Here is a 15,706-nt window from a genome sequence, read left to right on the forward strand (position 1 = left end):
CACGATGACAATGCTTATTAATTCAAAAACTTTCAAAGATCGTTATACCAAGTTTCGAACTTTGACAGGTCGAGATTTGGTTATATTTACCTACACAGTAATTACAAAAAAATTAAACCGACTTCCCAAAACACTAAAAAGCAAAAAAAAAAACTAATTTTAGGTGCATCGGCCTAGAAGTCGGTGTCTAATGGATGTTACTAAGTTAATTTCGCCACCGACTTCTAGGCCGATGCACCTAAAATTAGTTTTTTTTTTTTTGCTTTTTAGTGTTTTGGGAAGTCGGTTTAATTTTTTTGTAAAAAAGTTTTTTATTTACAGCTTTTTAGTGATACGAATAGTTGTCACTATCCATATAAGTGGGAAGTACTCATCAATACAAAGAATATAAGTCCAAATACGAGGTATTTTACACTGTACTGAATACAGTTGTCGAGTTCCCTCGGCCCTCTCTGGTCTCCATCATCACGTCAGCTCCAAATCTTCACTGTTGAATAGTGCTTTTAGGCGTACACCTGCGTGTCAAGTTTTTACCCTATGTATGCCTACAACTTTCGAAGGTTGCCCTCGATTTCTCAGGGTTTCCATCATCAGATCCTGACCTGATCACTATGGGACAAACTGGTAGCTATTCCGAGTTGAACAAAAAAAGAATCACGTAAATCGGTCTATAAACCTCGGAGTAATCGATGTACATACATAGAAAAAAAAAACATACCGGCCGAATTGAGAACCTCCTCCTTTTTGGGAAGTCGGTTAATAAAAACACAAAGTATATCACAAAAATTTACCGTCCCAGCAATAAGAGTTTATTATTATTGCGAATTAATCTTATAATTTATAAAATAACACTAAAATTATATTTAAATTAAATTAATTAATTGGGAGAAGTTTTGTTGACGTCTTGTCAACAGGGTTGCCACAGACATCTTAGTAGTCGGCAAACTCGTTTAAATCTCAAGTAGGTACTCACCGTGGCCATCTCGTTCCGTAAAGTAGGTAACGAGGGGGCCGCCATCACATTCGGCAGTGCGCCGTCACACACACACGACATGGCTCTGCGAGTCCCGCTCGCGCGCGTGCTGCGGGCCGCCGCCGGCTCGTGCGGCGCCGCGCCGCCGCCGCGCTGCCCGCCGTGCCGCCCGCGCCGCCGCCGTCGTGCCGCGCGCCGCGCCCGCCGCGCGCGCGCGCCGCTGCGTGCTGCGCGCCGCCAGCCTCGCGCCGCCCGCCCTGCGCGCCGCGCCTGCCCGCCTGCGCGCTCACCTGCGACTCCCAACTCCCGGTACTTACCTGCTCTCCGACTTGCGCTTCATTCATGCCATCGACCCTCTCGAGTTACTGAGCGCGGCCCACTAGACGCACCTACACCGCTTTGCATGTTTTGCTATTTTGATGATATTATTATACTACTTACGTGCTACGACTGCCGTCACACGATCCCTATTTGTCTTAGCTAAAAAGTTAACGTAAAGATTTTTTCAGAAACTCAAAACTTCAAGCCGGACAAGCAGCAGAGATCCATTTCGGATAACGTCAACCGATTGCGAAGTCGACCAAGACCCGGTAGCGGAGCGGCTCAAACTCGCTAAGCGGGCGCAGCGCGCGGAGTACGAGCGCGAGGTGAGCGAGCGCGCCGCCCGCGCGCCCCCCGCCGCGCCCCCGCGGGACCTCTACCGCCTCTCCGGCGAGCGCGAGTGTGCGCGCGCCACCGACGGCTGCGTGTACGCCGTGCTGCCCGACGCGCCCGCCGCGCCCGCCGCCTCCACCCGCGCCGCCGCGCCGCGCCGCTGCGGGCCCGGCCGCCAGCCGCCGCCGCCGCGCTGCGTGCAGCTGGCGCACGACGACGCCTGCCGCATCAAGGGCGACGCGCACCTCGACCCTTGCGCGCACCTGCCGCGTGTCATGGTCGAGATTGATCGCAGTTCTAATCATGTAGCCACGAGTAAGCCTGCGACTCCGAAGAGCTCTACCGGGGGAGGGTCACGGTCTGCACACCCGAGCTGGTGCACCGACCCGCCGAAGCCGGCCTCCCCCCCACCGCGGTGTCGCCGCCCCACCATTGTTGAACGGCTTCGTAGTCACCGTCCAGAATCTAGAACTGAAAGACGCATTCACACGTCGGTGAGCGCTTTGGTAAATCAGAAATCTGGAAACTCTAATTCTAGCGGCTGGAAAGAAATGCTTCATAAAAAGAAACAGCTAAAGGTAGCCGGTGTCGGGCGGGTCGCAGTTTGCACCCGAGCGGCCGGCAAGCAGGCGCCCCCGCCGGGCGGCGAGCTGCAGCTGCGCGTGCCGCCGGGCACCACGCGCGTGGCCGTGCGCGTGTCGCTGCACGCGGCGCCGGGGGCCGCCTGCCCCGCGCCTGCGCCCTCGCCCGTCTTACCGACACCGTCTCGGACAAAACAGGCCTCATCATGCACCAACTTCACTTCCAAACCTGAGAATAGTGACTCGTGGTTATCTATAAAAAGCATTCAGAAAAAAATATCAGCCCAATGCCATCAAGAGTCAGGTAGCAGGAAGGTGGGAAGGGCGGCCCCCGACTCCCCGCCGGCAGCCCCGCACGCGCCGCGCTGCGCTGGCTCGCGGGGTAAGGCAGGAGCCAAGCACTACTCGTCCGCCGCCGCATTACTAGCAAACACTATATCTTCCTACTCGTAACTAATACAGCCATAGTCGTGTGTGTATTTTTTTTATAATAAAATTTACACAGTAAGTAAAAACTATACATGTTTTCTTTATTACCGGGTTGCATCAGAAGGCGGGGTTTCGAAAAGGTCATAATATGCAATAATAGCGCTTTGCCCGATTTCTCTTTTTAAATAATAATAATTGTTAATATGTATGTTGGGGTCAGCCTAGGTTGCGGTACCTACCACTTCACTGTTCAGGTCTTACCAGATGCAGCTGATTATGTTACCACTGTTTTTCAAGGAGCGACTGCCTATTAGGTTAGGTTTGTTTGTTACGAAAGTCGTCTTTGGTCCTCGTGGCCTCTCTCTAAAAGGCAGAAGACGGCACAAAAGCTGAGGTTTTTAGTGGGTGCAAGTGCCCCACATAACCTCACCGACTCCCCGGGCGGTGGGTGTATGCGTCAAGCATTTTGCTCAGCTGAAACAAAAAAAAAGGTTAGGTTTGTTTAGGTTGGTTCGGTAGGAAGAATTATGATTCCCACGGCCCCGCGCACACGTGCAAGGAAGACACAAGGGGGTTTTAGCCGGTAAGAGTCCGGCACACTCCTCCGTCTCTCCCCAATCGAAGGAAGTAATAAGGATTTCTCTCCAAAAAAAGGTTTTTTTTTATTGCACCCGACATCTTGGGTACTTCAGTCAAGTCAATGTCAATGTGTCAAAGTTAAAGTCTGACATGACTCAAAATTTATTCGATCTGACAAATTAGCAAGGCTCGCAATTACCAAATCTGACAAATTACCAAGGCTCGCAATTACCAAATCTGTCAAAAAAAACAAATCAGACAAATTACCAAGACTTTTAAAATTACCAAATCTGACAAATTACCAAGGCTCGCAATTACCAAATCTGACAAAAAAAACAAATCAGACAAATTACCAAGACTTTTAAAATTACCAAATCTGACAAATTACCAAGGCTCGCAATTACCAAATCTGACAAAAAAAACAAATCAGACAAATTACCAAGACTTTTAAAATTACCAAATCTGACAAAGTGACCCCGTGACAACACGATTAAGTTACATAAGGAAGTATATAAGGAAGTACATAAGGGGAGTACATAAGGGAGTATATAAGGAAGTACATAAGGGGAGTACGTAAGGAAGTATAAAGCAAGTACATAAGGAGAGTAAATAAAGGGAGTACAAGTTACTAAAATCAAAGTGGCAAGTCGTAGTCGTACTCAAAGTTACTAAAGAAGTTTATAAGGGAAGCACATAAGTGGAGTACGTAATTGGAGTACGTTAGGAATTAAGGAAATACCGAAAAATCTCTACCTTGAAACAGATTTTTAAGCAGATCGTAATGAAACAATCCTTTTCTAGTACTTTTTTTTCATCAAATTATTCGTGGATGGTTACTTTACTCATTAATAAGTCTTTTTTCTATCAAAAACAAGAATGTATTCAAGTCACTCAAGAACTGCCCCGACGGCCATCTCTTCTGCAAGCTACATCCCACTTCAGCTTTGCAATTCTTCGGGCTAAGTCGGACTTTGGTTTTTCTGCGGATCTCCTCATTTCAATCTCGAAGAGAAACTCCTGGCATAGCCCTCTCAATTGCTCTTTTTTTTGAGACTGAGACTCCTCTCGAGGCTCATATACCTATGAGAAAGAACCAATAAGTATAAGTCATTGGTTCACCTTGGCGAAAATGAAAGTCGCACTCCATAGGCCCGATAAGAAAGCACATGTTTTGTCACATATATCTATCACAAAATAACTATTAGAATAAAAATAACAAAATTTTATTTTTATTATATGGAAAAGCAGAAAAAAAACCTAACCTAACTTAACATAATCTTTTTTTTTTTTTGGGACGGGGAAAACCTCATGGACTTCCTCCGCCTGGGGAGAGGCGGAGGGGTATGCCGGACTCCTGCCGGCTAAAACCCCCTTGTGTCCTCCTTGCACGTGTGCGCGGGGCCGCGGGAATCCAGATTCTTCCGCAGCCCCACACTAGTGCTGGCCACGGGCCTCATCTCTTGCACGGGGTAGTGAGGTGTTCGCCTACCCCGTGCATCACCTCAGGGGCACGCGCCGACACACGCGCGTGCCACCGCTTCGGGTCCACTGAGTAGGGGCGGGACCTTCCCCAAGTCCCTCGCCTTTGAACCCATTCATGGGGGGCGGAAGAGGGCGTTGTCCGCCCTTCTGCGCCCGGTGCGCCTTCTGCGACCGGGGAAGGGAGTCAAAATCTCCCTTTCCCGTTCCGCAAATTCCTTCTGCGACATCACTTCCTCGCAAAAGGAAACCACCGCGTCCCACGACTCTGCGCTGCCAACCATCCTCCGTACCACAGCCGGCAGCGACAGATCGTCTCCGATTTCGTTTGTGAGGACACGGCGCTGCTCCTCCCAAAACCTAACATAACCTAACCTAACGGAACCTTTTCTTTTTTTGGGAGGGGGAAATCCTCATGGACTTCCTCCGCCTGGGGAGAGGCGGAGGGGTATGCCGGACTCTTACCGGCTAAAACCCCCTCGTGTCCTCCTTGCACGTGTGCGCGGGGCCGCGGGAATCCAGATTCTTCCGCAGCAACCTAACCGAACCTAACCTAACCTACCTTAGAGCAAATCAACATAGTAAAACCTAACTTTGAGTAGGGACGAGAACTTCCCCTAGTCCCTCGCCCACTGCGACCCATGACTCTGCACTGACGACCATTCCCCGCACTACGGCCGGCAGTGAGTAACCTTACCTAATGAAACCTGAGCAACCCAACATAGGGAAACCTAACTTTGAGCAATCTAACGAAGCAAAACCTATGTAACGGGTGATTTTTTAAGAGGTATAGGATTTGATTTTCAAAAAAAGCACAAAAATCTTGAAAAATTTGATGAAATCTTTATTGGAATCGATGGAACGATCAATATAATTTAATGTTTGAAGATGATTTCATGCAAATGCTGGCCGCGGCTCCGGTTTAGATGGCCCATTCGCAAGGCCCAATTTCGGCACTCTCTCCAACATATCAGCCGGTATATTACGAATAAATGCTTCAATATTGGCTCCCAGTGCGTCAATCGTTGCTGGTTTCTCCCTGTAGACATGAGCCTTAACATGGCTCCACAAGAAATAGTCCAAAGGCGTTAGATCACACGATCTAGGCGGCCAATTGACGAGCCCAAAACGTGAGTTAAACTTTTCACCGAAGCCTGCTCTCAATTAGGCCATTGTTTCGCGTGCCGTGTGGCATGTGGCACCGTCTTGTTGGTACCACATGTCAGGCATGTCCAATTCTTCCATTTTGGGTAAAAAAAAATTGCCAATCATCACACGGTAACGCCCGCCATTCACAGTAACGTTTCGGCCATCGTCGTCTTTGATAGTAAAATTCAATAATTTGCAAGCGTTGTTCGTTCGTAAGTTGATTCATGGTTAAATTATAGACCATACTGAACAAGTTTCACAATGACACAAGACACGATTCACGCGTGATCTACCAAAAACAGTGTTGCCAAAAAGATACCAGCAAAAAAATCACCCTTTATAAGGAAATAAATGGTTATTTATAATAAATAAATAAATATGAAATAGACCATGCGTACTATGGGTGGAGTTGTGTGCAATGGGTGAAGTTGTGTCCTGTGGGTGAAGTTTTATAGACTGGGTGAAGTTGTGAAGACTGGTTGAAGAGTCATGGGACGCGGTGGGCGAGGGACTTGGGGAAGTTCCCGCCCCTACTCAATGGGCCCCTACCCGCATGATCGATTTCGCCGATTTCATAATTTCGCACAAAGCGCTACTGTTCGAAAAAAAAATGGCGCGCCGCTGCGCCAGATGGCCGAGCTCACAAGATGTTTTTTTTTATGACTCATTGGTAACATAAGCAATCTCAAGTATTGTTTTTGTTCAAGCTAATGAATGACTCTTTTAAGTGGTATCAGGTTTTTGTTAACATTGAGCTTCAAATGTTTATATTTTTAGATGTAAACAATGACTAGTTAAAAAAAAAACATTGTTTGACCTTGTAAAAAAGAATGTTTTTAAAAGCTGAATTATTAAACCCTTAGGTTAAAACTCGCTTGCACACACAAAGACTATATTCTTATTGTATAATAACACCGTAATTAATGCAATAATACGTACAAATAACCGAAATAATGATTAAATTACAAGGATAATCTTCCGCCTAACGCGCGAAAACCAACGAACGACTGACTTTGACATTATTTTTTCAATCCGAATGAACTATTGTCGTATTTTTAGCATGAAGAAATGTATTAAGAATCGTGTAGAAAAGAGAAAAGGTATTAAAACACCGTGTAATAGAAAGAAACAAATATATTATGATGTGTTTCGCACTGGAACGCAAAAAGGGACAAAAGTCCCTTGGGTGCGTTACTGTCAAAACGAATAAACCGGCCAAGTGCGAGTCGGACTCGCGCACCGAGGGTTCAGTACAAATCCTGTATAGATAAAAAGTGAGTCTCGCGCCAACCGTTCAGTTGAGAACAATCATAGTTATGGTAATTTCGTGAGAGTAAAAATAGCTAATATTTTTTATTTTATAATATAACTAAAATAGTACGCCAGTACCTTGTAAAATTTATTTTATTAAATTTATTTATATACAACATTTTATAGTCATCATTCAGAAATCTGATTGAAAGTAACTAATTATGTCTTAAAGGTCATTGGGCATATCTGACCCGCTTTGTAAAAAGTGGCGGACATGAATCAAAGTAGTTTTAAATCGTGGAGAATGGTATGACGTTTCTTTGAATATAAATATTTGATTGAAACTCCATGGAGACGAATGTCCAGGATCGTTTGAAAAATATAAAAGACAAGCAGTTTCAGAGGATTGTACAGGTTGCAATGCTAGTTTTTATTGTTAAAGACTTTTCATAAAGAAAGAAGATGCCAATTCAGATGACCAGGTTCTGATGAGGATCTGGAAACCCTGAGAAATCGAGGGCAACTCTTGAATAATGTAGTCACGCATCGAGTCAAAACCAGACATGTGAGTGTATTTTTTAAGGTACTTGTAAACAGTGAAGGTTTGGAGCTGATTTGATTATGGAGACTACAGAGAGTCGAGGGAACTCCTGAACGGTATGTTGCAACTACCACGTGTTTGGGCTTATTTTATTCGTATTGGCGAAGACTTTCCACATAGATAGGTTTAACTGCCATTGTGGGATCGATAGCAAAGATCAGATATAGTTATGGGAACTCTTTTACAATTTATAACGTAACCTTGTGTTGGAGCTTATTTTATTTTAGGTGATGAGAATTCACTACTAATGGGATCTTTTATTTTTTTAAACATACATAGAGTTCTCTCGACTTTCTCACGTCTCCATCATCAGGTAAGCTCTAAACTTTCACTGTTTGATAGTATCACCAGACACACATCTGAGAAACAAGTTTTAATCCTATGCATGCCTACAATTTCTGATAGTTGCCCTCGATTTCTCAGGATTTCCATCATCAGATCCTGACCTGATGACAATGGAAATAAACGGCGAGTATACTCTTTCACTACAAAGAAATGATTTCTCAAATCCGTCAAACTTGGTCGTTTAAATTCCCCATTGTAATGAGGAAAATATTTGATGTTTACACCTGATTTTCTCTAGATTCCCATGGTTCACATAAATGCGACTAATGCCATAGTAAATCAGAGCCTTTATCATTATACTGTGCTATATTTCGTTCGTATCCGCCGTGGGTATGGTTTCCATACTAAGGTGCCCAATGACCTTTGAATGATTTAAAATTTTTCACAGTTTAGAGGCAATTATATTTAAGAAGTGTTTGATATGAATTTGCAACTTTAATATCTCTACGCGTTCATGTAAAAAAGGGTAGGTAGTAGGTTTATAATTATTAAAAAAATATTTTATGTTATGTAAGCAAAAATAATATTTTATGTAACTTCAAATTTATCATTTTCGCAATTTTTCCTTTATCTGTACTATATAACGCTGCTTCGTGGCGAATTTCAAGATTCTGAGTTCACGGGAAGTACCTTGTAGGTTTTGATTCCCTAGCGTGTGACGGAAATTCGTCTAAGGTGTCGGTATAACTGCTGTATCTTTTGATCGCATTAACTTAGAAGTTTGATTTTTTCACTGCCTAAAGGGACAATAGACCTAGGTATTTGGTATAAATTTCAATTTGATATCTTTATTCGTTCGTGAGAAATAAGGTAGTAAGTTTCATTTTATTAAAATATTTTTTTTATATTATATAACTAAAAAAATGAGATTTTCGCAAATTTTCCTATATTTGCGTTATATGACAATGCTTCATGCCAAATTTCAAGACTGAGTTTACGGGAAGTATCCTGTAGGTTTTGATTCCTTTGCGAGTGTCTAAAATTTGTTGAAAATATCGACATAATTGGCTGTATCTTTTGATTGGCTTGGCTTAGAAGTTTGATATTTTCACAGCTTAAAGGGACAATAAACCTGAGTATTTCATGTGAATTTCAGCTTGATACGTCCACGTGTTCTTGAGATAAAGGGTCTTGACAGACAGACAGACAGACGGACAACGAAGTGATCCTATAAGGGTTCCGTTTTTTCCTTTTGAGGTACGGAACCCTAAAAAGGGACAAAAGTCACTTGGTTGCGTTTGAGCGGCTACTCAAAGTTAGATTTCATTATGTTGAGTTGCTCAAAGGTAAGTTTCAGTGGCGGCGTAGCATTGGGTGGCACCCGGGGCGGACTACCTATTGAGCACAAAAAACGATGAAATAAAATCACGTAGTAAAAAAAATCGTGTAGAAATCATTCATGGTGCTTTTCGCTAGGTTTAACATGAAGAAGCCGGAGACACATCACTGGAAAGTTATAAAGCGCGAGCGAAGCGAGCGCGAAATTTTTGAATTTTGGAACACATCAGTACCTAGAGAATTGTAAAAAAAAAACACTGTAAAGTTAAAGGCGCGAGCGCGGAAAAGCCGCGAGCGTAGCGAGCCCGAAATTTTAGATTTTTGGGACGCTAAAATACCTAAAGAAATGAGAAAAAACACATTGTAAAGTGAAAGGCGCGAGCGCAGCGAGCGCGAAATTTTTGAAACACATAAGTACCTACTCAAACAAGTTTAAAAAAAACCACTGTAAAGTGAACAAGCTGCGAGCGTAGCGAGCGCCAAAATGTTTGAGTTTTGAGACACAAAAGTCCTCCACCGCTTACAAACAGCGCATAAACAGCTTAGAAATATCCACCGTAAAGTGAATTTTCTAATTGTTGGTTTGAGGACTCTCAAATTTAACTCAGAACTAAGCACAAATAAAAAGAAACCGTGACTGAAACGAGCGTCAGTTGTTTTTGCTTCTTCGGTGCTTGAACTTTTTATTAGATTGAGGACTCAAAAAGTAAGCGCAGAATAAACCAGAAATTAATAATAAACCGCGAGCGAAGCGAGCGGATTTTTTTTCAACATTGAGGAATAAATTCAAGTAATCAGGTAAAAGCAAAAATACAAGAGAGGGGTGACAGCTGGACTGAGAGGGGTGACACCTCTCTCAGTTTGGTTGCTCAAAAATAAGGTTCACTAGGTTAGGTTACTCAAATTTTGATTCACTTTGTTGGGTTGTTCAAAGCAAGGTTTCGCTTCGTTAGGTTGCTTAAAGTTAGGTTAGGTTAGGTTAGGTTAGGTTAGGTTAGGTTAGGTTAGGTTAGGTTAGGTTAGGTTAGGTTAGGTTAGGTTAGGTTAGGTTAGGTTAGGTTAGGTTTTTTTTTTTTTTTTTCCTGCTTTTCCCCGTTCATGGGAACAACGGGACCTTATTAGTCTAGTGGTACTCTTTCATACTAGTTCTCGCATTTATGCCTCTCGCACTTTCAAGCCGCATCCGTTACACAAGCATACATCATCTTTTAATTTTGGCCGGGTGGGATTCCCGCTAATAGCCTATGAATATCTACAGGGACATAACTATTAGGTTTTTTATTTTTATTTCAATAAAGTTGCACAGTTTTATTTATTTGACATACGGTATTTCTTTATCCTTAAATCTAGCAAATAAACATAGCAAGGGAGTAACAGAAAGTATAGGTTTTGCCCACACCGTCTATCACCCGCCAACCATGTTACAATGTTCTAAACAATATTTTCCAATGCATTATCTAATTGTCTTAACAGTTTTAATTAAATATAATTTTAGTTTTTTCAGTACCTATTTCATTATATGCCTTACAATGAGCTTTTTGTTCCAATTTAATATTAAAACACATTAAATTACATGACATGAAACAATCATGTGTAAATCACGCTAACATTTCACTTAGTCAATGACAGTATCATTCATGTCTAAGACAATTCGAGATATAAACATTGGCAGGTGCACAACACTTACTTTTGTAATGTTTTGTATTTTATTGACATTCAAACTAATAACAATAAACAACCCTTATAGTTTTACATATAATTTGTAGATACCTAACCATTACAATAGAAAATATTAACTATTATCTAAGTGTATTTGTAACTTATCTAGGAGCTTTTGACATTTTTATCTGACTACACTTATTACTAGATACTTATAATCTATTATAATTACAATTTGTTTACTTACTGGTTACTATCTTATTTAAACCTAATTGTGCCAAAGTTATGGACTTATTGTTTTATATATTAAGTAATTACTTCTCACATTAATATTCTAGCTTGTTTACGGTTACAATATCTAATTAAACTGAGAGACCTTATCTTATCAACTTCTTATTAGTATTTAATTAAAGTAATTGCAACAATTTGTTTCAAACATTTGGATGGACGTTTGGTGTTATGAACAATTATTGTATTTTTAGTGAAAGCCAGTTGTTGTTTCTGAAGGTTTATAACATGTAGGTACTTGATGACCCTATGTGTAAATCATATCGGTTGTACTTGAAAATCCTGAGTTAATCTATTATCTGGCTAATTCTAATGATATGTAGGTAGATACATAAGTATTACTTATAACTAGGTACTGGCAATCTGTAAATTCCATTTCTTAAATTTGTACTATTAAAATTAATTTATATTTAATCTACTTGGCTGTGTTTATGCATTTTGGTGACTTTAGTTGGGTAAGTTAGTCTGAATTTTAAGTTTTAGTTTACCTTCTTAACTCACTTATTTTCAATCTAGTTCTTTTTTTACTTCTAGACAACTTTTAGTAATAATATATATATACTTATTTTATATATATTTATTGACTTTTCTTATGCTTTTACTAATTTGGGTGTGGTTGTAGGTTTGTTTGTGTGCGTGTTGTGTGAATGTTTGTGTTTGCGATATAAAATGTATATATTTACTATATATTTGTTATATCGATTTTTATTTGTTTTTTGTTTGTCCGGTGTTGCTGTATCAGGTTTTACCAATAGTTTGTTGCACTCCCGGTTTGTGTTGTAGTGTGTCGTGTGTATGTGTTTGTGTGTTATCGTGTATGTTGTGCAGCAGCCAGTGAGTGGTGAGTCACACATAAGCTGTTGTCTGTCGGGCCAGGTAATCCCATTTTCGGCGGACGGGGCACTCAGCGCTGAAGGCATTGTGGTCGGTCCTTTGTAACTTCGAGTGCGAGCAGTTGCAGCACTGCGGTTCGTTCCCTGCGATATAGTCTGCGCATTTCTCGCGCAGATGCGGGCCGCCGCAGTGACTGCACCTGTCCGCACCTTCCGTGCAAAATTTCCGGCCGTGCCCGAATGCCAAGCACCTCGTGCATTGGATGAGCGGAGACTGGTCCTCCACTCTGATCCTTTGCAGGTCAAGGTAGAGGGCTCCAGCCTCCACCATCCTCCGCCAGACAATAGGTTTTGCCTGGACTACAATGTGTGCCGTTTTTGGATTTCTAGTTCTTTTTTTGTACTTGATTGTTATGTCTGTGTCCTCTTGTGATAAGTCTGTGAAGATTTCTTTATTTTGTACATGTATGGCTTTTATAAGCTCATCGTCATCACTGTCAATGAATACATCCTTTAAGATGACGAGCGGGTTTTTATTCCTCATGTTTGAGACTATCAAGCCCTCGCCTCGGCTTTCGATCCTTCGTTTAACTTTTTCTAATTCCGTTTCTGTGTCGCATCCAAGGATAACGGTTTGGTTCTTCGCTTTCCGCACCTTATTTATCTTGAGCCCAGTTTCCCTGGCATCGACCGCCCTCTTCACTCGCTCGAGCACCTCGTCGGCAGTCTCCTGGTTGCCTTCGAGTGTGACCGCCATGGAGTGAAGCGCCGGCCGATGCCCGGGTTTTGCTGCTGTAACGCTGGCGTACGACCTATTGGGGGTCTCGCATGGTTGCTTATCTTTTGCGACCTCAAGTATGGTTTCTTTGGCGGCCGCGACATCACCGGCAATACCGTCGAGCTTCTCGTCGAGGATAATCTGAGTGCGGCCCACCACCCTGACGTCTTGTGTCGTCTGGTTGATGGCCGCCTTAGCCTCGTCGATTTTGTCGACGATCTTGTCGATGATGTCGGACCCGCCATCGTCGCGCAGCTCTGTTTGCCTGTCGAAGCACCAAACCATTTTTTCTTCTAGATTGTTGAGCCGTGTTTGCAGCTGTGCTTCCACCTCCTCCAGCTTTTCAAGCATGTGACTATCCTTTCCGGCCGGCCTGGCTAAAGCTGGTGTTCGTTCTTTAGTTTCCAGGCCGGTCACTCGCTTGCTAAGCTCGAAAAGGATACGCAGACATTTGTCTGACCTCTCCTCCAGGAAGGTCTTAATGTCCTTCCTCATTTGAGGGTACTCTTTAACTTTTGAGGGAATATCCTCAAAAGTCTTCATCACTTCCTGAAGGAGCTCGTCATTAGTCTTTGCCCCGTAATCCTGCTTTTTATATATGGCCATGTTGTCCAGCGACCTCCTGCTTCGGTCTGGTCTGCGGATGAAAGTTAATGCAGCGTCCTGCGCTGGAGCGGATGAGGATGAGGGGGTGCTGGCGGAGGTGGCCGGCTTAGGGTGACCGCCGGTGGTTGTCGGTGTGCGATACATTTTGTATTCCGTTTATTTTTGTGTAGCGACTATGTGTTGTGTGCGGTTGTGTGTATAATATGTGTGTATTTGTGTATATGTGCAGTAGGTCTAGCGAGAAGAACGGGGAACGTTGTCAGTCTGACCCTGTATAGGGGGGTCAGAGTCGGTATAAGTGAGCCAACTGTAAAGTGCAACTCAGTTTTGTCAGAATAAATGTAGCTATCAGCTATAGCTAAAGTCTGTCTCTGGACTGTTTAATGTATAAACGCCACCGGGTCACCAAATATTATGTTTAAGAACATAAAATGTAAATAGTAATTTTTTAAAAATTTTTGAGGGGTGGGGGGGGGGGTCCAAATTGGGGGGAGGGGTTCCCCTTATATAACTTCTGCCGTGGTGTCTTCGACACCACAAAGGCAGGATTTGAAGTCGGAATTTAGTTATCTCCCTTAGTTTCGGAGTTATCCGGTTTTTTAGATTTTATTTAGAGGGTGTGCGGGGGAGAGGGTCCAGACCAGGGGGGATGAACTATTTCTACCCGACTTTAACCGTGGTGTCTTCGACACCACAAAGGTCGGATTTGAGGTCAAAAATCGTCTATCTCCCCTGGTTTCCGAGATATGACAAAGCTGAAGACACAACCTCCCTCTGTTTTGTCGGTTAAAATTTATAAAATAAATTAACTAAGCTTCTACTGGACCGATTTTGGCGTGAGTGGGCTCGTTAGAAAGCTCTCGTCTGGGCCTTTCTAGTCCACTGTATTTTATTATTGAAATATTTCACCCCTTAAAACTACCCTAACAAGAATGTCAAAATTTTAAATTTTTAAGCCGGGGCGCGATATTTATCATTAAATGTTCGTGTAATTTCAAAATTAGGGTTGGACGAAGGTTTTTGGGGAAGAAAGTCTAAAAAATATTTAAAAACTTACCCCCTGGGTCATTTTGAGTTTTGTATATTTAAGGCCAATTTCTACCCTGTTCAAGGGTGTTTTTGAAAATTTTAACGACGTAGGGGGTGGTTTTTCACCAAGCCCTACACAGTCCTATATAAAAAATTTAAGAAATCTTATTATTCTGGAAGTCGATTTTCGATTCGCGATCTCGTTATTAACTTTGTTTTGCGGTTTCTGCCGTTGTAAACAAAACTTTCAAAAAGGTCTAGTGACTCGAAAAACGGTCCAAAAATTCCAAATTAAAAACTAACTTATGCACTAGAGCCTTATCTATCTTATAGTCTAATTTGCGTCTGCGCGCAACCACGTCTTCACCCTCTTCTGTGGGGTGTTCTCTGTGCCACCCTCCCACAACAACCGCAAATTGCCTTGTTTTTATTTTGGGACTAAATTAAGAAAATTTTTATTATTTTAATAAGATAAAGGGCTGATTGGACAACCACAAGTGACAATAGCTTTTAGAATTTTATTTATAGGGTGGCTAGTATTTCGAAATTTATTTGTTTTGGAATTTACACTATGGATTAAAGTTTCAATTTTGACTAAACTACCGAGCCGAAAAATCTGAAATTTTGGAAAAATGAAGTTAAGGTAGTCTACTATTTAATGAAAATATAAAAATGGGTTGTTATCGATCTTGTTTTGCGGGAAAATGGCACTAAAGATATACGTGAATTTTCCAACCTTCGAAGGGCTGTAACTCCGTCCAGGGTGGTCCGATTTTCCTGAACCAGGTGTCAGGAGACTCGTCTTTCGGAGACGCGTAGTTTGGTATATGACACGCCGTTCCACCTATGATGGCAGTCGAACCATGTGGCACGTGGTAGATGTTTTTCCGGGATTACGTCGGTATTTTTCCACCGGAAAAATCCCGGATGGTGTCCGGTGGACGGGGCTCCTCAAGCCGGTTATTTTGACCCCAAAAAAGTGGGGGGTCGTCGATCTTGTTTCGGCAGCGTTTCAGAAAAACACCAAAAATCTCGGTTTTTCGGGCACAACTTTCACACACTTTCTCCGATTTCCGGGCGGTTTTCACAAATGTGTTCTGCTCACTGAGACGCGTACGTGGATATATGACACTTGTATTTTTAAGCGAAAAAACCTTTTTTCCCGATTTTTAGAGACGGAGCGCGGAAAAAACG

The 15,706-nt window shown here is 42.6% G+C and overlaps 1 protein-coding gene across 1 annotated transcript; it reads left to right on the forward strand.

Annotated features, from left to right (window-relative positions):
• The first annotated feature begins 611 nt into the window (after window positions 1–611).
• Window positions 612–2,724, forward strand: LOC135116610 (uncharacterized). Its single transcript, XM_064035064.1, has 3 exons — window positions 612–658; window positions 1,066–1,282; window positions 1,483–2,724. Exons 1-3 carry the CDS (start codon window positions 612–614, stop codon window positions 2,659–2,661), a joined length of 1,443 nt encoding a protein of 480 aa, XP_063891134.1. The 3' UTR covers window positions 2,662–2,724.
• The last annotated feature ends 12,982 nt before the right edge of the window (window positions 2,725–15,706 follow it).

This window comes from Helicoverpa armigera, chromosome 6, assembly GCF_030705265.1.
Source record: "Helicoverpa armigera isolate CAAS_96S chromosome 6, ASM3070526v1, whole genome shotgun sequence".
NCBI lineage: Eukaryota > Metazoa > Arthropoda > Insecta > Lepidoptera > Noctuidae > Helicoverpa > Helicoverpa armigera.